Below are 21,467 nucleotides of genomic sequence, written 5' to 3'. Positions count from 1 at the left end.
ATGGGTACTTGTGAAGAAAAAAATGAAAATGATGAGGTCAAAGAAACAAAATAAGACTAGTTGCACAAGGTTTTTTTACAAAGGCGTGGTATTGATTATAAGGAGACAGATTCTTCAGTGGTGGATGCAATTACATTAAGATATTTAATTGGCTTGACTGTGTATAAAAATTTGGATATGCATCTTATGGATGCAGTCACAGCATATTTCTTGATAATGATATTTATATGAGAATCCCAGAATAGTTTAAGGTACCTGAAACATATACATCAAATTCTCGAGAATGATATTCAATAAAATTACAAAGATCACTATATAGATTGAAAGAATGAGGACGGATGTGATACAATTGTCTGAATGGATATTTATTGAAAGAATGATATCAAAATAATCTAATATATCTTGTATTTTTATAAAGAAATTACAATCAGGATTTGCTATTATAACTGTATATGTTGATGACTTGAATATAATTGGAATCCCTAAAGAACTTTCAAAAGCAATAGAATATCTTAAGAAAGAATTGAGATGAAAGATCTCGAAAAAATAAAATTTTTTCTTGGTTTCCAAATTGAGCATTTAGCCGATGGAATATTTATTCACCAGTCAACTTATAGAGGAAAAATTTTTAAAAATTTTATATGGACAAAACACATCCATTAACATTCCAATGGAAGTCCATTCATTGGATATAAAGAAAGATATATTTCGACCGTGAAAAGATAATGAAAAACTTCTTGGTCCTGAAGTACAATATCTTAGTGCAATTGGTGTACTTATGTATCTTGCTAATAATACAAGATTAGATATTGCATTTTCAGTAAATTTATTAGCAAGATATAGTTCTTTACTAACAAAAAGACATTGTAACGGAATTAAGCATATACTACGTTATCTCCGAGGAACAATCGATATGGGTTTATTTTATTCAAATAAATCAAATTTTGATCTAGTTGGTTATGTAGATTTTGGATATTTATCTGATCGATACAAAGCTAGATTTCAAACATGTTATCTGTTCACATGTGGAGGAACTACTATATCATGGCGATCGGTGAAACAGACCATAACGACCATTTCCTCAAATCATGCTGAAATTCTTGCAATTCATGAGGCTAGTCGAGAATGTGTATGACTAAGGTCAATGACTCTGCACATTCGTGAAACATGTGACTTGTCTTGTAAGAAAAATATTCCAACAAAATTATACGAAGACAACACATTTTGCTTAACCCAAATCAAAGGAGGATATATTAAATGAGATAGAACAAAACATATTTCACCAAAACTTTTTTACACTCGTGATCTTGAAGAAAATGGCGACATCACTGTACAACAAATTTGTTCGAAAGATAACCTGATAGGCTTATTTACAAACGCATTACCAATCACAACTTTTGAAAAATTGATGCACAACATTGAAATACGGCGACTCGGAAATCTTAAGTGATATTTTCATGAGGGGAAGTAAATATCCTATTATTTTAGGAGTATATATTTTATGAAATATGTATTCTTTTTCCTTCACTAGGATTTTTTCTAGTAAGGTTTTAACGAGACATATCTCACATATATATGGACATCTAAGGGGGAGTATTATGAATATTATAATAATACATAGATGTCTATTGCTTAGTGTCCCAAAAGACATGTGTCACCCTTCATGTTGTCCATGTACCTTGTAATTATTCATGCTTGGTGGTCATGTAAGTCCACATCCTACTTGCCAATTTGCCTATAAATAGTGGCATTTGGTGGATCTTAAAATCACACATATATTGATGAGAATTCCACTTCAAAATTCTACTAATTTCATATTATCCAATTTTATAATTTTAGTTATTTTATGTTTTTAGTTATTTTATTTTATATATTTAATATTATTGTTTAAATATATTATTATATTATATTTTCTCTATATCCGTATTCCCGTCGTGCTCCTCAATTTCATAACACTTCATAAATTATTTAATAATTATTTATGTTTTAGCTAATATTTTCAAATCTTGCTTAAACTTTTAACACAAAAATGATCCCTTTAATAATTATTTATATTATATTTTCAAATCCTACAAACATTTACATTTATTGGTTCTTGTCTTTTTGTCTAAATTTTAAGAGTGTTTTTAAAATCAACATTTGAACTCTTAGCTAAATTTTAAAAACAAAAATAAGATTTTAAAATTACTTTTTCTATTTTTCGTGAAAAATGACTTGGCTTTTTAAAAAACGTTTCTCAAAGTAGATAATAAAATGGAAGCAGTGTTTATAATGAAATGTTTGAGAGTGATTTTGAAATGATAAAATCATTTTATTAGGTTTTAAATCACTCTGAATTACACCTTTAATAACTCAAAGTAAATTCAATATTTAATTTTACACTTTTAAATACATTTTTCATACTATTACAATTGATTTTAGATTATTAAAAGCATTTTCTGAATGATTTTGAATATGACAAAAATAATTTAAACCATTTTAGAATCATTCACAAACATGCCACATAAACTTAATTTTATAAAATCAAATGGTTCGAGGATGGGTTTAATTTTGCCAAATTCTATTAATTATTAAACATATAAGATATGCATTCAAAATAAAACTATAACATGCTTTTACAAGAAATAAATGGTTCGAGATACATTACCTTTGAAAAACTTTTCTTCGTGTATCCCTCGAGCAATCAAGCTTCGAACACAACAACTGCAACTCTTGAAGACTTTATTTAAGAACTCCTCGAACCAAACAGATTGGACACTACTGAAGGAACTCATTTTAAAGAGATCCATGAGCGGAAGCAGATCGTCCAAATTTCATTATGATTGAAAAAAAAAAATTACAGTAAAACATACAGATTATGCATTCTAAGAAAATTTACAGCATGCTCTTTAAGAAAGAAAAAAAATTCAAGAGATTATACCTTTGAAAAACACTTCTTCTTGTAAAACTCTCGAGCTATCATGAACTCTACAAACAGAAACAGAACATGAAGACCCTCTTCAAGAAAATCACGAACTAAAACAGAAGATACAACCACTTGGAACTTGCGGTATACTTGAGGTGAGAGTCCAGGAGTTGTGGGCTCTGACTATTTTAGTAAGGAGGAAATTTGAGTTTGGAGGAGGAAGAAGATTGAAATCTTTCTATCGTATAGCAAAGTTCTGAATCGTTTTGTGAATAAACTCTATTATATAGACTCTGTATATGTCGTGTAGACTAGTAAGGGAAAAAAAATAGAAACTAATTTCTTTTATCCCATTTGCCATAAAAAAAACTACTTAACCACCCACTAAGGTAGTTAAAGAGAAAAAAATGGATTATTATTCAAAATAATAAATAATATAAATAAATATGATAACCAACTTATCATATTATATTTATAACCTATAGTTTAATACTGTATCATATACAAGATAAACTATAGTTCTTTTTCTCTATTTTATGACATTTAATATAAATCAACAACTAAGAATCTCATTCATATAAAATATATTTGAATCAAATATTTATTCCTCCAATTAAACTATAATGTATCAAATATATTATGTCAATTATAATATAATATAATTATATCATATATAATTAAATTCTCTCTTATTAATTTGAACAATTCAAATTAACCCAAAAACTGATTCTCAGCTAAATCCTTTTGAGCTACTAAAGGAACCTTATGGACTTATAGCTTGAAACTTCAACAGTACGTGAATAATTAATTAAACTCTTTAATTACATTATCCACTATTCGTTAACTATCGGGTACTCCACTAAAGATCGACTGCACTCTTCGCATTACAAATATATTTATGTGTCTATTGGATATAATAAATCAACAGTACGATGACCCTTTATAAATTGCTCGTAAGTACAGTTGGGCCACCGTTTTGCCTTTGTAGTTATATCTAACTCCTTAAATACTACTGATCCCTCTAATGAACAATAGATTATAGTCCCAGTATGATTAAACCCCTCTTGGGCCAGGAGAGGGTGTGGCGCCACATTGTTCAAGACTCAGAATCAGTCCTTAAGGGAATAATTTATCTACTTATCCTTGCTTCAGAAAAAGAGTGAATTTCATCTTGTGTAGCCTGTTCCCAGCTCCCTAATCAGACAAATCTCCAAAATGGTAGGCTTGTTGAGTCGGCGATCTGGCCACTCTCACCCATATAAATCAAACGACCGCCTTCATAGGCAAAAGTTCACAACTCTCTTAGGATTAAGATCATGTTACCTATGGTCATCCTGGTGAAATGAAAGTCTATATTACAAACGACGTTATATAATGAGATTAAGCATTTCGTGGTCTAGTTTTATACAAACTTCTTTGTAAAGAATATCCTCGCTCGCATGTCTAATACATGAGTGATTAGGATCAGATCATTTGTAGCACGTTACAACATTTGTAGCACCTATAAAGTGGGTCATACTCGTAGTGTCACCAGGATAACATACCCAACCTTATCCATCTACTACAAACCATTTAGGTTATCACTTAAACATGATCCACCTGTATGTCTCTACATATATGTTTAAGTTACAATGATAACCTTGGATGTTAGTTTATTGGTTTGTGGTTAATGCAACTAAAATATCACATATTTCATAGACAAATAAAATTATCATATATTATTAATCACATAAGGGTTTGTTCATATAAGATTTACAAACTATAGAACCCTACAAGATTTGGGGCATAAATCCCAACAACTACCACAACGAGCCTTTGGTATTCTCGGGATGAGAACCCAAGAGTGGTGCGCTCTGATTATTTTGGTTGGAAGGGATTGTTTGAGTTTGGAGGAAGAAGAAGATTAAAGTATACATAACGTTTTTGTAAAAGCTCAATCTTTTGCAATTTGTAGAGGAAGAAGAGAAAAAAAATTCTTTTACTCCTTACCACCCACTAAGGTGGTTGGAGAGAAAATAGAGAAAGTTATTATTCAAAATAATAAAATAATATAAATAAATATGATAACTAACTTATCATATTATATTTATATTAAACTATATGTTATATCAAATATAACATACAACCTATAGTTTAAATTTTTATCACATACAATATCAACTATTGTTTCTTTTCTCTATTTTATGGCAATTAATATAAATCATATTTATATTAAATTTAATAACTATGAATCACATTCATAGAAAATATATTTGAATCTCATTCAAATATTTATTTCCTCCCATTAAACAATAATGTATCAAATGCATTATGACAATTATATCATATATAATTGTAACAAGTTATTTATATAATATATAATTAAATCACTCTTATTAATTTGAACAATTCAAATTAAACCAAAAAACTAATCCTCAACTAAATCCTTTTGAGCTACCAAGGGGACCTTATGGACTTGCAGCTTGAAGCTCCAACGGTACATGAATAATTAATTAAACTCTTTAATTACATTATCCACCATCCGTTAACTGTCGGACGCTCCACTAAAGACCGGTAGTTATACTCTTCGCACTACAGATATATATGTGTGTCCATTGAATATAACCAATCAACAGTACGATGACCCTTCACAAATTGCTTGTAAGTAGAGCTGGGCCAAATTACTGGTTTGCCCCTATAGTTACATCTAACTCCTTAAGTACCATTGATCCCTTTAATGAAGAATAAATTGTAGTCCCATTATGACTAAACCCCTCTCGGGCCAGAAGAAGATGTGGTGCCACATTGTTCAAGACTTGGAATCAGCCCTTAAGGGAGCAATTTATCTACTTACCCATTTTTCTAGGAAAGAGTGGATTCCATCTTGTGTAGCTATGTTCCCAGCTCCCCAATCAATCACATGGATCAGGTACCCAGCCTTATCTATATACTACAGACCATTTAGGTTATCACTTAAACATGATCCACTTATATGTCTCCACATACATGTTTAAGTTACAACGATAATCTTGGATGTTAGTTTATTGGTTTGTGGTTAATGCAACTAAAATATTACATATTTTATAGACAATCTGAATAAAATATCAAATATTATTAATCACATAAGAGTTTGTTCATACAATGTTCACAAACTATAGAACCCTATGAGATTTAGAGCATCAAACCCAATAATTTTGTATGCTCAAACCTAACAGACACTTGTAGTTAGTTATAAATCAAAATGTAGTAAATAGTGATAAAGTATTTAGATTGTCGATACCTAAAACATGTGAGGGAAACCGAGTAGATTATACTTAATCACATACTTCTGGTTGACATGAGCCTTTTGCTTGTATGTGGAAACCTTGTCCTCAAGGCTTTCTGAAGGTCACTAAATGTCTTCTCCTAAATAAGCTCCCCCTAGTTTTGACTGTTGAAGAAATGTAGGTCATCCACATCATCGAGCAACAACTTATCAATGTTACTCTTTGTCTTTTCCTATCAACCCGAGCTCATACATATAGACAAGACTTACCTTCACTGCACCTAGGTCAGTACCAAATTGAAGCCCCTTGTAATGCCCTTCAAAGGCGGTCAAGTGGATCTCTGCCCCATGCAAATTGTGAAAGTACTTCGTTTGAAGTGGACAGGTCACTTGGTCAGTGCGAGGAACGACCACAGGTGACCTCCAAAGTCTAGTCACCAATAGAAATTCATCCTTGGAGAACTTCACAATATTTTCCATTGAGGTCAAAGTACATAGACCCAGTACTAGTGTTCTCAACGTGTCTTTCCCTCAGTAGAATGTAGTGAACTAATGGACTATTGAACATTATGTCTATGTCCAAGAACCTTCCAAAAATGTTCATTCTGAGCATATCGAGCTGCTTATCAATATGCTTCTCTTTGATTAGTTGGTTCACAACCCCAATATGTAATGACAAGCTAGTAGCTTGGGCAGGAAAATAGTCTTCAATAGTAATCTTGAAGTTAGCCATCTACTATTGCAGGGAAAAAACTGAATTAAAGAAAGGAAAAAACAAATATCTCAAAATTAGCATTATGTAAAAATCTCGACTCTCGCTCTCGAATCTCGCTCTCGGTTCTCAGTCCTCAAATCTACGTTCTCGATCCTTGAATCTGGGCTCTCGGTCCTTTACTCTTGGCTCTCAGCTCTCAGATCCCAAAACTCTAGATCTCAATGAACACATCAGTACACTTAGACTCACTCTTGTTTCCTACAGTCTCAAACTTATTCTCGTCTCCTACACTTGATTTCGTTTCATTCTCTCGTGCCTCAGTTCTCTTCGTCTCCTAAACCTTAATCTACTATACAATTTGGGCATTTTTATAAACCTTAACATGTAGTAGAAAACGAAGCAACACGCAAACATAAGCTAAAATGCAGACTGAAATGCAAACGAGAGCCAAGACACAAACCGAAACGCAGAAGAAAGTTAGAATGCAAACCGAAATGAAAACAAAAGCGACATAAAGGCATACCTCTAGAGATAAACGAGAGAGGAGAGTTTGAAGTTGTGAGGGAGAGGCAGGAAGAGTCGATCGTTGAAGAGTCGAACGTTCGATGTTGTTCGTCAGTAGATCGAGAGTGAGAGAAGTGAGAATAGAGAGAGAACTTATGGGGTCAGTTGATATATATACCATATGACTTTTGAAATTCATTCTAAAGGTTGAGTGCCAACTTACGAGAAACGTGAATCGAGATCGAGATGCAAGAGTGGGATACGAGAAGCGAGAGCGATATTGTGTAGAAAGTCAACTTATATTGAACAATGTGGATCGAGAACGAGGGCTGAAAGGGCTAATCAAGATACGAGAGAGAGTTGAACACATGGGGGGCCTATGCTTATCGTTTGTGGGGGCGATGTGGTAATTTCATATGACGCGGGGCCCAAATTTCATTTGCACCCTTGATTTTAAACCATCGTACAAATTTCCCAAAAATTATTTCAAATCACTCCCATGCCGAGCCACTGCCAAAGTTCCCACCGGATTTCCGGTGGCTGTAGAGGATCGTTCTTTGGCAGATGTCGGGATTCTGAATTTCTTCTTGTTAAGGTCTCAATATGCTTCTCCTTCTGCACTTTATTTAGTGGATGAAATTTATGTTCGTGAATTGTTCGATGGTACGCTCAGAAGCCAAAGGGCAAATGGTTAATGGCAAATCTTATGCTATGCGCGCTCTGTGTATCAATCCTGACTCCATCAATCTCTCCGACCTCCTTCAGGGCCGCATTAGCAATTCCCATCTTCGTCAAATCCACGCCCGAGTCTTTCGTCTGCTGAAGCATCAAGACAATCTTATTGCCACTCGACTTATCGGCCACTACCCACATTCTGTTGGACTCAGTGTTTTCAATCAACTCATACGCCCCAACATATTTCCTTGCAATGCCATTATCAGAGTACTTGCTGAACACAACTCTTCGTTCCTTGCCTTTTCCATCTTCAAATCTTTGAAGCACCTTTCACTTTCCCCTAATGACTTCACTTTTTCTTTCCTTCTCAAAGCGTTTCATCGCTCCAGCCATGCTCTAAATGTGAAACAAGTTCATACCCATGTCCTGAAAATGGGTTATTTAGGTGATTCTTTTATCTCCAACGCTCTTCTTGGAGTCTACGCGAGAGGCTTGAAGGATATGGCTTCTGCACATAAGCTGTTCGATGAAATGTCGGGTAGGGAAATAGCTTGTTGGACTTCTTTGATTGCTGGCTATGCCCAGATGGGTCTTGCTGAAAATGCTCTGCTGCATTTTGTGATGATGATCGAAGAGAATATGCAGCCGGAGGATGACACCATGGTTAGTGTTCTGTCTGCTTGTTCCAAGTTTCATATTGCTGAAATTGAGAAATGGGTTGTAGAATTAAGACAATTGGTTAATAAATTTGATCCCAAGAGCTCTTGTTGTGATTCAATCAATATTGTTCTTATTTATCTATATGGGAAATGGGGGAAGATTGAGAAGAGTGAAGAGAAGTTTAATGAAATTGTTGATAAGAGAAGTGTGCTTGTTTGGAATTCAATGATAAACGCATATTTTCAGAATGGTTGCCCTGTGGAAACCTTGACCCTTTTCCGTTTAATGGTTGAAAATTCCCATTGCAAACCGAACCATGTTACAATGGTTACTGTTCTTTCGGCTTGTGCTCTAATAGGAGATTTGCAGCTCGGATGTTGGGTTCATGACTTTCTCGAACACGGTGGACGTAGAGGTGTCATTGCATCAAACAAAATGTTAGCCACTGCATTGATTGATATGTATTGTAAAAGTGGTAGCTTGGAGAGGGCAAAAGAAGTTTTTCATCAACTAATCAACAAAGATGTCATCTCCTTCAATGCCATGATCATGGGCCTTGCAGTTAACGGGAAGGGCGACGAGGCATTGAAGCTTTTCGCCCAAATGCAAGAGGTTGATATAAGACCAACGACTGGAACATTTGTTAGCTTATTATCTGCTTGTAGCCATTCGGGGTTTCTAGAACAAGGACGTCAAATTTTTATTGAAATGACTACCCGCTATTTCATATTGCCTACTTTAGAACACTATGCTTGTTACATTGATCTTCTTGCTCGGGCTGGCCACTTTGAAGATGCTCTTGAAGTTGTTTCAACCATGCCTTTTGAACCTAATAATTGTGTTTGGAGTTCTCTGCTGGGAGGCTGCCTACTCCATTCGAAATTTGAGTTGGCACAATATGTTTCCAAAAAGCTTGTTGAAGTGGATCCTGAAAACTCTGCTGGCTATGTAATGCAGGCTAATTCATTTGCTACGGATCTTCAATGGGATGATGTCTCGGCTTTGAGATGGTTTATGAGAGAAAAGGGTGTCCATAAGCAGCCAGGCCAGAGTTGGATCAGTATAGATGGAATTGTACATGAATTTTTCTCAGCAATGAAATCACATCCTTCTGTCGATCTATTATACAATACCTTGAATGAGCTTGAAAAGCAAATGAAGCTAGTCCTCCCATAGAAAAAAACCTCACAAGGTATAGAATGTGTTCATCTAGCAATCTTTTTACCCCTACTGAGCTTTATTTTGATGCTCAACAGGTTCATTATTTGTTCGTAAAACTCTTATTGAGAATTCTCTTAGTTATGTGGGAATACATCTTGGAGGAAATTTTAAATCCAAATCTCTTTGGAAAGAATGATTTAGGATTCTTTTGGAAAAGGCAACAAAGTGGATGGGAAACTGTTAGGCCTTCAGTACTACTAAAATATTCACGAAAGGGTAAAAAGGGGAGTTCGGTGCGAAAGTTTGAAAGAAAAAGTAGTAAATAAAGGGAGGACATCACAAGATGTTGTGTGTGGGAGTGAGTGTGGTCAGTATTGAAAATAAGATTTTTAACCTAGGGGTATTTATGTAATTGTGTAAGACCCCTAGGGCTTCCTACTGTCTCTTTATACAGTGAGTCCCTGTGTATTTAGTGGATCAATTTTAATAAGAAAAGACTTTATATTGTGGTTTTTTCTCCCTGCACTAGGGTTTTCACGTAATTCTGTTATTTTTCTCTTCCCTCTTCTCATTTTTAACATGGTATGAGAGCGTGGTGACAAAAACCTAGTCATTATGGAAGAAAATCAACCTCAATCCTCCTCTGTTGATGGGTCTTCAAGTTTCGACATGAGAACGACAATCCGAGCAGCGGTAAATGAATGTTTTCAGGATGCCCTACCGGAATTAATATCTGCCGTTTAGGTACAATCCTTGGAAAATTGTCCTCAGCCAACCGGGTATCACCATTTTGGAACAAGTCAAAATCTGATCAGAGCTGGAGCCGGCCGCGAGGACCTTCGATTCACGATCGGAGCTATCACGATCATGGCAGAGTCGACGACGGTCACGACAGAGTCAGGGGTCTCGGACGTAAAGAATAAGCTGGCCTCGAGGAGGTGTTGACCGTCGATCGAAATTATCAGGGCAGGGGAAGCAACATCGGGGGTAAGGAGTAGAGGGGTGATGATCAGATTAGGGTTAGTACCGGTCTGGAGCAAATCGGACTGGTTTGGGTTGAACCAGGGCAAACCAGCCACCGGTATTTTTTATTTTAATTCCGACCCGAATCGAGGCTGTCCCGACCCGCGATCCTTTCATTTTAACCCGCGATTCGACCCACGACCCAAAAGCTCTTCTACCCAGTTTTTTGCACCAGCCGATCCATTTTCAACCCATCTAGCCCGACCCGGTGACCCGGTTTCCTTCAATAGCCGACCCGATGGTTTTTCCACATCCAACAGTTGAGGTCTTGAGCAACCAGCACTTGTTCCGATAAATTGTGGTTCAACTCATTACCCAGACGATGTAAGACAACGGTTGGCTTACCTGCAACAACAGATTTCTGATCTGGATACGATGTTCGGTGCAAATCCTCAACTGGTTTATTCAGAAAATCGGTAAACTCATTACCTATAATGCTTAACATTTCCTACTTATCTGGTTTGATGGGTAATTCTGCAGGATTTATCATCGGAGAAAAATTAAATGGCCAGAACTATTTTTCTTGGTCTCAATCGATCCGGATGGCTTTGGAAGGGCGCCATAAGTTTGGATATTTGACAGGGGAAATTCCAAAGCCGGCCCCAGGTGATCCACAAGAACGAATTTGGAAAGGAGAAGATTCGTTGCTACGATCTTTCTTGGTGAACAGTATGGAACCCCAGATAGGAAGACCGTTATTGTATGCTGCCACAGCCAAGGATATCTGGGAGGCGGCGCAAGATCTATATTCTAAACGACAGAATGCCTCTCGACTATATACACTCCATAAACAGGTTCATGAATCCAAACAAGGGTCTATGGATGTTACCTCTTATTTGAACAAACTGTTGATGCTGTGGCAAGAAATGGACTTGTGTAGAGAAATTGTCTGGAATTGTCCACAGGATGAGGCCCAATATTTGAAGATTGAGGAAGCAGATTGTGTTTATGTGTTTTTGGCTAGATTAAATCCAAAGTTTGATGGGGTTCGTAGTCGGATCTTGGGCCAGCGTCCAATTTCTTCACTTCGAGAAGTCTGTTTTGAAATATGGTTGAAAGAAGATCGGTCGTGTGCCATGAATAATACCACCTCAACTACTGATGCAACTGCTTTCGTTGCCAAGCCGTTCGGTACTTATGGTAATAAGAAACCTCTTCCCGTTTGTGAACATTGTAAAAAGCTTTGGCATACGAAGGATCAATGTTGGAAATTACACGGGAAGCCCCCAAATAGCAGATGACGACAGTCTCACGAAAAATCTAATACTAGTCGTGCCCTGGCAAGTGATTCAGTAGATGACCAAACTCAGAAGAAATCTTCTGGTGACGGTAAACACAGTTCAAGTACCATTGGGGTTAGTGCAATTGCACAGTCAGGTAATTTTCCTTCTTTTGGCCTAATTAGTGTGAATGGTAAGAAACCATGGATTGTGGATTTAGGGGCTACTGATCATCTTACGAGTTCCTCAAAGTTATTTATGTCATATAATCCGAGTGCTGGTAATGAGAGGATTCGAATTGCAGACGGGTCTTTTGCCCCTGTTGCAGGTAAGGGCAATATCTCTCTGTTTCATGGTTTAATTCTACGTGATACCTTACATGTGCCTAAAATATCATATAATCTGTTATTTGTCAGTAAACTAACAAGAGATTTGAGGTGTAAGGTGATTTTCTCACCTGATTCAGTTTTATTTCAGGACCTGAAATCAGGGATGACGATTGACACTGCCCGACACGATAGGGGACTCTACTTTCTTTCTGACGAGGCTTCCTCTAGGAATGATTACCAATCGGGGTTTATGTCTTTAAATTTCTCTGTTTTTGAAAATGATGTTATGTTATGGCATTTTCGCTTAGGGCATTCGAATTTTCAATATATGAAATAATTATTTCCTTATTTTCTTCGTAATGCTAGTACTTCTTCTTTTAATTGTGATGTTTGTATTCGTGCCAAGCAACATCGTGTTTCTTTTCATTCTCAGCCTTATAAACCCTCGAGTCCTTTTCCTCTTGTTCATAGTGATGTATGGGGTCCCTCACCGGTTACTACTTCCACGGGAAAACGGTGGTTTTTCACGTTTATAGATGATCACACCCATCTCACCTGGGTTTTCCTGCTCACTGATAAATCTGAAATGTCCTCTGTTTTCCAACAGTTTTACACAACTGTCGAAACTCAATTTAAAACAAAGATTGGGATTTTAAGAAGTGATAATGGGCGAGAGTTCTTTAATGCCTCTTTCAGAGAATTTCTCGACTCTAAAGGTATTGTTCACCAAAGTTCGCGTGCTTACACTCCACAACAAAATGGAGTAGCTGATCGTAAAAATCGGCATCTGGTTGAAGTAGCCCGATCTCTTATGTTATCCGCCACCCTTCTGTCATACCTTTGGGGAGATGCAGTTCTTACTGCTGCTCACCTCATTAATCAGATGCCCTCTCGTATTCTTAATCTTCATACCCCTTTAGAGTTGCTTAAAGAGTCTTTTCCTACTACTTGGTTGATCTTTAATGTTTCTCTTCCGGTTTTTGGTTGTGTTGCTTTTGTTCACTCCTATGGTCCAAACCGCATGAAATTTTCTCCTCGTGCTCAGAAGTGTGTCTTTGTTGGATATCCACTCCATCAACGTGGATATAAGTGCTATCACCCGTCATCTCGAATGTACTATGTCTCTATGGATGTCATCTTTCTTGAGGATCAGTCGTTCTTTCCCGTTAGTCATCTTCAGGGGGAGAACATAAATGAAGAAGAGACTAACTGGTCCTTTTATGCTATTCCTTTAAAGTCAGCACCTATTCAAACCTTGTCTAAACCTAATCCTGATCATGATAGTCTAGTTCTTCCTACCAATCAAGTTCCTTGGAAAACGTACTACAGGAAGAATCTCAGGAAGGAAGCAGTGTCACCTGTTGAACCAGAACTGCCGGCTCTAGTGCAGGAGTCAGACCTGTCATTAGGTCCAGGTACGTATATTCCTAATGATGTTGATTTATGTATGGAGGATGATGAAGGCAGGCATGATAAGGGGGAAGGAAGCAGTGATACTAAGAGAGTGATAGAAAGGGAAACTGTAGATGATGGAATGATCGAAGTTACGGAGGATGAAATAGTCCGTGCTAATGATGATGTGGAAGATACTATTGAAGTTTCTGATACACAGATAGTAAATCATGGTGAAAAACTTAAAGAGGTGAAAGAACGTGATGCGTCACTTGATCTTCCTATAGCCCTGAGGAAAGGTACCCGTTCATGTACTAAATATCCTATGCATAGTTACATGACGTATAGTAATCTGACATCCGGGTTCAAGGCTTTTACTACTAGCTTGGACACTGAAGTGGTTCTAGATAACATAAGTGTTGCAATGAAAAAACCAGAATGGCAGTCTGCTGTTATGGAAGAAATAAGAGCTCTGGAAAAGAATAAAACCTGGGAAACCGGTGACTTTTCCTGAAGGGCACAAAACAGTAGGATGTAAATGAGTGTTTACTATAAAGTACAAGTCAGATTGGACGATTGATCGGTACAAGGCTAGACTTATTGCAAGAGGTTTCACCCAAACATATGGAGTGGATTATTCTGAGATGTTTTCACCTGTTGCTAAACTTAACACGATCCGAGTGCTTTTGTCAGTAGCTGTGAATAAATATTGGCCCCTACACCAACTTGATGTTAAAAATGCTTTTTTGAATGGGGAACTTGAGGAGGAAGTCTATATGAGTCCCTCTCCCGGGTTCGAGAGTCAATTTAAAAATAAAGTGTATAGATTGAGGAAATCACTGTACGGACTGAAACAGTCTCCAAGAGCTTGGTTTGACAGGTTCACGACATTTGTGAAAGCACAGGGATATGTTCAAGGACATTTTGATCACACTTTTTTTGTAAGAAGATCAACATCAGGGAAAATTGCTGTTTTATTGTCTATGTTGATGATATTGTTTTATCTGGGGATGATGATGTAGAAGTCACAAGACTAAAAACAGAGATGACTAAAGCGTTTGAAATTAAAGACCTCGGGAAGCTAATATACTTTCTGGGAATGGAAGTGGTTCGCTCAAAAGAGGGTATATCAGTTTCTCAACGAAAATATATATTGGACTTGCTAAAGGAAACAAGTATGACTGGGTTTAAACCTGTTGACACGCCAGTAGAATACAATGCAAAAATCGGTGATAAAAATGATGGAATTCCTATTAATAAAGAAAGGTATCAGCGGTTAGTTGGGAAGTTAACATACTTGTCTCACACAAGACCAGATATTTCTTATGCAGTAAGTGTTGTGAGTCAGTTCATGCAAGCTCCTTGTGAGGATCATATGATAGTAGTTGAACGTATTCTTCGATATCTAAAAGGAACTCCTAGTAAAGGTCTAATGTTCAGAAAAACCGATAAACGAGTTGTTGAAGCTTACACTGATTCTGACTGGGCAAGGTCTATTGTTGACAGAAGATCTATGTCTGGATATTGTACGTTTGTCTAGGGAAATCTAGTCACCTGGAGAAGTAAAAAACAAGGAGTTGTTGCTAGAAGTAGTGCTGAGGCAGAGTATCGGGCCATGATTCTAGGGATTTGTGAAGAAATCTGGTTGAAGAAAGTATTATTAGATCTCAAGTAAGATAATGAGCTTCCAATGAAATTATTTTGTGATAATAAAGTTGTCATCAATATTGCAAACAACCCAGTGACAGAACTAAACACGTGGAGATAGACAGAAACTACATTAAAGAGAGGTTGGACAGTGGAAAAATATGCATCCCTTATATTCCTTCGAATCAACAAGTTGTTGATGTACTTACAAAAGGGTTATTGAGACAAAATTTTAATTATTGTGTAAGCAAGTTGGGGCTTGTTGATATCTATGCACCAACTTAAGGGGGAGTGTTGGAAATAGGGTTTTTAACCTAGGGGCATTTATGTAATTGTGTAAGACCCCTAGGGCTTCCTACTGTCTATTTATACAGTGAGTCCCTGTGTATTTAGTGGATCAGTTTCAATAAGAAAAGACTTTATATCGTGGTTTTTCTCCCTGCACTAGGGTTTCCATGTAATCCTATTGTTTTTCTCTTCCCTCTTCTCTTTTTTAACAGTTAGTATATATGCTTTTTGTTAGGGTAGTTGTATTTTCATGCTTTTACTCGGTAGAAAATTCTCAGGGGAAGGAGAGAGAACCAACCCTCTCGAATTGGCTTGGAGTTTGTACTGCCTTAGCGCATTTTCGCTTCTATCGTAATCAATGTATCGGAGGCAATACCTTACCGAAATGACCTCCCTCCCAACTTCTGTGGGAGGCATGGGCATTGGGAATATTGGGAATCTTTCTATGCAGAATCGTGCTGTCCTTGCCAAATGAGGTTGGCGTTTCATGGTGGAGAAGAGGCTTTGAAGAGGAAGGCCATTGCTGCTAAATACAGATACATTGAACATAATTGGTGGCCCTCAATGAAAAGATCTTGGACTTTTAAGGGGCCTTAGATCCAGATTATGAAAACTGAGAAGTATTCATCCGTCAAGAGCTTGACATAGAATTAAGCTTGACGGTTTTTGAGGGGATAAATGGTTGATGGATGTGCCTGTGTTTGAAGCTTTCTGTAGACTAAATTAGAGTTGCCGTCTCCAAATCGTCTTCAGTGAGCCAATGCTGGTAAGTGACCTTCAATGACTGGAAGCCGAATTCTAGAAGAAATTTTACCGATTTGGAGGTGGAAGAGTGAGCTATTTTATCTCACTTCTTGTCCATTGACAGGCCTAAGGATATAAAAGACATCAAGCTTGGGCATTGGGTGTTACCAGAAGCAAACCTTAAAGGTAAAATTGTTCGAATTTGAAAACTCAGAGACTAAAATGCAACTTAACCCAAACTTCAAGATCAAAAGTGTTTTTTTGTTTTTAGAAAAAGACATTTGTTTGACACTAAAATACTATCATTAATATAACTTTTTTGAAGTTTAAAAAAGAGTAGGTTATATATACTTCTATTGACGATGAAAAAGTATCTTCATCCAGAACATTCATGTGACATCAAGAAATAATCATGATTGATGTATTCTTGGTAGTAAACATTGTCGTTGTTAAGGGTTATGCTACAATGACATGTCATTATTAATGTTATGTGGATGGTGGTTAATTGTCGTTAATATTAATATCTTGGCAGAAAACTGCTTTTTATGAGCTATTATTCACTACATTTAATTGTCATAAACAACTATACTGTGACGATGGCAAATGTCGTTAATCTGTTTTCTTTCTCAACTGCTGTTAAATGTCTTAAACAAAATAATTACGACAGCTTTCTAGCATCATGGGTAAAGGTTTCTTCATGGACGATTTTAGGACTGAAAATTTGTCAACAAATGTGGTTATGACAATTGTTTAATGTTATGAAATTCAAAATTGATTTACATTTTGTTATTTGCATTATTCATTTCTGATAGTTTGTTATTCTCCTCACAATATAAGTGTAATAGGTGGTACTCTACATCTCTCGAAATAATTGCACTATATTTTAGAGGTTCAAAATAAAAAATGCCCAACTTTTTGAAAATAATGTTGATTGACCTATTGCTGATGTCATGGACGAGTAAGTTACGAATTTGCCCTTTCTTCAGAAATTTTTTTTTCTTCTCCGGTGCCACCACATCTTCTCCAAAGACCAACTTGGGCGAAACTCTTTCTCTTTCCTTCTTCTCCTATGGACCAACTTTGGTGAAACACTTTTTCTTTTTTCTTTTTTTTCCCTTTCCTTCCTCTTCTTCCCCGATGTGACGAAGTTTGGCAAAACCGCACACTAGTTCCGGTTGTGAGAGAGGAGAGAGAGGAGAGTGATTTTTGAGTGAGGAAAGGAAGAGAGGTAGAGTGTAAACGAGAGCCAAGAGCAAGAGCAGAGAGCGAAAGCGAGAGGGAGAGTAATTTGTAAGTAAGGACAAGAAGAGAGCGAGAGAGCGAGAGCAAGATGGATTTTCCACGTGGCGAGTTCATTTTAGTAATTTCATGGAATTTGATGTTAGCAAAGGGTAAAAAAACTTTGTTTTCAAAAAGCGGGCAAATTTCATTTTTCCCCAAAAAAAATTGGATCGTCCATACAAAAATCTCTCAACTCTTTTAATAGTATAATTGTCTTACTTTCTGATATGTTGAATGCCCCTTTTCTCAGATTTTGTCTTCCATACTCTTTACATTCACTAAGTTGGATTGACTAAGCATTTTGTTTGTTGTTTCTTTGAATGCACCAAAAAGTTTACTTTTAGTTCAAAGCGATCAATATGTAGAATCAGAACAAGTGATTGTCGAGATTGTTAGGTGAATAGAAGGATAAATTATTCGAGGATATTGCTACAGTGTGGCTTTGGTTCTTACAATTCTACGCCGTTTCATTATGAGGGAGAAACTTTTAAGTATCTAAAATTTGTATCCAGTGATTATTAAGGGCATCAAATTTTCGAGTTTTTATCTCATGTTTAGTTTAAGACGACCACGTTGTTATGACTAATATTGAATTCTATTTCGAAGAGAAAAATTCGATGTGTTTAGTATCGAGTAGATCGTATAGTTAGACTTAAAAAGTTCTTAAGTTTTTAGGTCGATTGGTTATTTAACATCATATTAGAGCAACATGAAGTCTTGAATTAGAATACTATCTGTCATTTTTTCTCCAACTAATATTGAATTTTACTTGTTGGGTATTCAATGAATTTTTAAGCCCACAAGTGAGGAGAGTTTTAGTCTCTATAAAAATAGTAAATAAGAAAATATAATCAAGAGAAAATAACTATGAATGATATTCCATTACAGCTATAATTTTCAATGTAATATAATATTATTGATAAATCAATTAGCGAAAATCATGATTTTTGATGTTTAGAAGAAGTCTATAAAGTATTTTAGGCTAGAAATTATTTATCATCTTTCAACTTATATACAAATAACTTTTAAATCCATTGCTTATAAAAGAATTTGAACAGGCATAATCCAACCAATTTAGTGAGGGAAAATTAACATTATTATACTTTGTATTGAATGAAAACCCAACAACCATTGAATCTTCTAGATACATAAATTAGAATAGAATACAATAGAAGAGGGCCTTAAATAATAAAATACAATAAGGTAGATCATAAATACACATTGTTTAATAAAAGGCACACCAAACCTCACATTCAAACTTTCAAGCATTAATATTTAATTGAGACACAAAATTATTTTGGTCTCCTTATAGTACTATTTAGGTGGCTTATTTCATAAGGGACAATAATGGCCTTAAATTTAAGGGCACTTGGCCCTACCCCTAAGAGTGTGAACATGGCTATAGCAAGGGCAATGGCGCTTGCCATAACCCCCTGGCACACACTTGCATTTACTACAACATATTCTACAATATTTCATGCACCGACGCTTCAGCTTCGCTTTCGAGCATCTCTTTCTGCATGGTCTTGTGCACACATCTTTCCCGACCCCGAACACATTCCACATATCATCATTCAGAATCAATTTTATTTTTTGGATTAATTTCATTTGAATAAGAGAACTCATACGATATTAAATTTTAAGCGGGTGGCTATCATAATTTGAACTCATTGTTTTTTTTTTTTTTTTTTATAGATTGTGATGACCTAGATTATTCATAATGGTGGGTTGTTATGTTTTTCCTAATTCTGTTGATCATTATCAAGGCAAGGACTAATACAAAATTAATGGTGGTGATAAATACTTCTATTATTACTTAAAAAAAACTCATGAAATAAGACCAGGCATGAGAAGGACATGGATTTTGGTCACATTTTCCTGAAAAAAGTTACTAGACTCGTTTAGATAGATTTTTTAAGTGCTCAAAAATGTGTTTCCAATTGAAAAAATATTTCAAACACTTAAAAAGTCAGACAATTGTTTTAAATGGTAAAATTGCTAAAAATATTTTTAAGTACAGTAAAATATAATTCTCTAGTAGTGATAGATTTGATAGACATCTATCATTAACCCTGATAGATGTTTATGGCAGTCCATCACTAATAGATAGTGAAATTTTGTTATATTAATAATCGTACTCTAATTTCTTAGATTTCTATGATTTTTTTAATAAATATTCTCAAATGATATCTAAGAGAACAATATTCAATTGACCGCTACAATGTGACCGTTTCATTATAACCAATAGATATGGATTCAACAATCTACATGTCTCTATTAACCCCTAGATTTAATTTGTCTACTCCTGACAACTGAGTCACTAAACAACTTTTCTTTCTTTAGACATCGTTTAATCGTCTCTTTTCATCACGTTCAAAGAAAACATGTCAGACAATAAATATCAAGTTAAAAACATTTCCATGGAAAAAGAACAAGTTTCTGAATTTGTTTACACAGATCTGAATGAATTTCATATAGTGCCATGGATTTGGAATGTTGAGGTGCAAGATTTGAACAGAGGTAAGAAAAAAAAAAAGAACAAAAAAGAAAAGAAGAAAGAGAGAAAGTACCTGAGTCAGCCATGGCAGTGTCCATGAAAGAAGCACTTAAGAGAAGGAAACATAAGAATAAACCAAGAACCAAAATCTGAGTTCTCATCTTTGATCTTTCAGATTAGAAATGAAAATCTCAGATTTGTTTCTCAGCAGAGCACAAAAGGAGTTTGCAGAGCAAGTGCTTTTAAACAAGAAACAGAGAGAGTGGCAGGAGAAACTCTAACTGAACTCATAAACCTTGGGTGGGATTTGTTATATATATAGAAGGTTAAATTATAAATTTGGATACGAGCAAAGATGAAGCGTCATAAATCGTCTATGTCGTTCTCATATTAGTTATGGTTTAGAGCCAAGGAAGAGAGACAAAAGAAATAGGAAAAAAGTATCTTTTTAGAGGTGTATCTCAAGGAGTACATATCTTTCTACATTCTATCAAATTATATGTGGCAAATTCTTCTTATTTATTTTTTTTGAAATATTTTAATTTTTTTTTTTAGTGTATGTGATGGGAGGGGAAACCATAGAGATGGGTACACTACGTTTTCAAGTATTACCCTTTGAATATTAGATATGTTTTGGTACCTAAATTTTAAAAATAGATCTATTTAGTAGTTTTTAAGAATGGGTTTAAATGGTTATTCCCTTGTAATAGAACAAGAGAGCTTACGGGACTTTTAAATTGCATATATGATTTGATGATTGTGTTAAAGTGGTGCTGACTGAGCTTTTGTTCAAATTGATAATAAAAGTTTACACACAATAATGAAGCCCTAAATTCATTAAGCTCACCTTGTCCTCGTTTCCCCTCGAGCCTGCACGACATGTGGGAGGATGTTTTTGCGGCAAAGAAAGTCATCATCGCCATTCGTCCTTGAAGCCTAAGAAGGACCTCACTTCTTCAAGTGGATAGAATATAGTTGAGGAACAATTTGTGATATTTAGAATAACGAGAATAAAGACTAAATTTTCTTTTCAAAATGATTTTAAACTATGTTCATGTTGGAATACAAAACATAATGTAATTAAATTACCTCCCATCCTCCCCTACGGACCATTTTTTAAAATTAACCATTTCAAAAAATTAGATTGAATCATCAATATTTAAAATGATAATTGGTATCATA

The 21,467-nt window shown here is 35.7% G+C and overlaps 2 protein-coding genes and 2 long non-coding RNA genes across 5 annotated transcripts; 3 read left to right on the top strand and 1 right to left on the bottom strand.

Annotated features, from left to right (window-relative positions):
• The first annotated feature begins 7,851 nt into the window (after nt 1–7,851).
• Nucleotides 7,852–12,784, top strand: LOC120078586 (pentatricopeptide repeat-containing protein At1g08070, chloroplastic-like). 2 transcript variants are annotated; one of them, XM_039032871.2, is made up of 2 exons: nt 7,852–9,895; nt 12,585–12,784. In XM_039032871.2, exon 1 carries the CDS (start codon nt 8,002–8,004, stop codon nt 9,877–9,879), a length of 1,878 nt encoding a protein of 625 aa, XP_038888799.1. In that variant the 5' UTR covers nt 7,852–8,001; the 3' UTR covers nt 9,880–9,895; nt 12,585–12,784. The 2 variants fall into 2 exon arrangements, 1 of the variants encoding a protein (XP_038888799.1); XR_016529516.1 differs by lacking the exon at nt 7,852–9,895 and adding an exon at nt 11,364–12,435.
• Nucleotides 12,785–13,022: 238 nt separating this feature from the next.
• Nucleotides 13,023–14,342, top strand: LOC150036154 (uncharacterized). The gene is made up of 2 exons (XM_090313582.1): nt 13,023–13,601; nt 13,674–14,342. The coding sequence occupies exons 1-2, from the start codon at nt 13,023–13,025 to the stop codon at nt 14,340–14,342; spliced, it is 1,248 nt and encodes a 415-aa protein (XP_090169708.1).
• Nucleotides 14,343–15,792: 1,450 nt separating this feature from the next.
• LOC150036153 (uncharacterized) lies at nt 15,793–17,043 on the top strand. Its single transcript, XR_016529517.1, has 2 exons — nt 15,793–16,529; nt 16,632–17,043. It is a non-coding gene; the product is annotated as an uncharacterized LOC150036153 (long non-coding RNA).
• Nucleotides 17,044–18,866: 1,823 nt separating this feature from the next.
• On the bottom strand, nt 18,867–20,757 carry LOC120078709 (uncharacterized). The gene is made up of 2 exons (XR_016529466.1): nt 20,359–20,757; nt 18,867–19,326 (listed from the first exon to the last, which is right to left on the bottom strand). It is a non-coding gene; the product is annotated as an uncharacterized LOC120078709 (long non-coding RNA).
• Nucleotides 20,758–21,467: the final 710 nt, after the last annotated feature.

The sequence above is a fragment of the Benincasa hispida genome, chromosome 5 (genome assembly GCF_027475165.1).
Source record: "Benincasa hispida cultivar pf3 chromosome 5, pf3_genome.v1.1, whole genome shotgun sequence".
NCBI lineage: Eukaryota > Viridiplantae > Streptophyta > Magnoliopsida > Cucurbitales > Cucurbitaceae > Benincasa > Benincasa hispida.
Note: the sequence above shows the minus strand (reverse complement) of the source record. Positions and strands in the feature narration are given on the sequence as shown.

Bases quoted from the DNA above. Each gene is read 5' to 3' on its own strand.
- LOC120078586 (XM_039032871.2), top strand. From the start codon at position 8,002: ATGAAATTTATGTTCGTGAATTGTTCGATGGTACGCTCAGAAGCCAAA.
- LOC150036154 (XM_090313582.1), top strand. From the start codon at position 13,023: ATGTCCTCTGTTTTCCAACAGTTTTACACAACTGTCGAAACTCAATTT. The intron at 13,602-13,673 runs GTTAGTCATCTT...ATTCCTTTAAAG, and splicing joins AGGATCAGTCGTTCTTTCCC to TCAGCACCTATTCAAACCTT.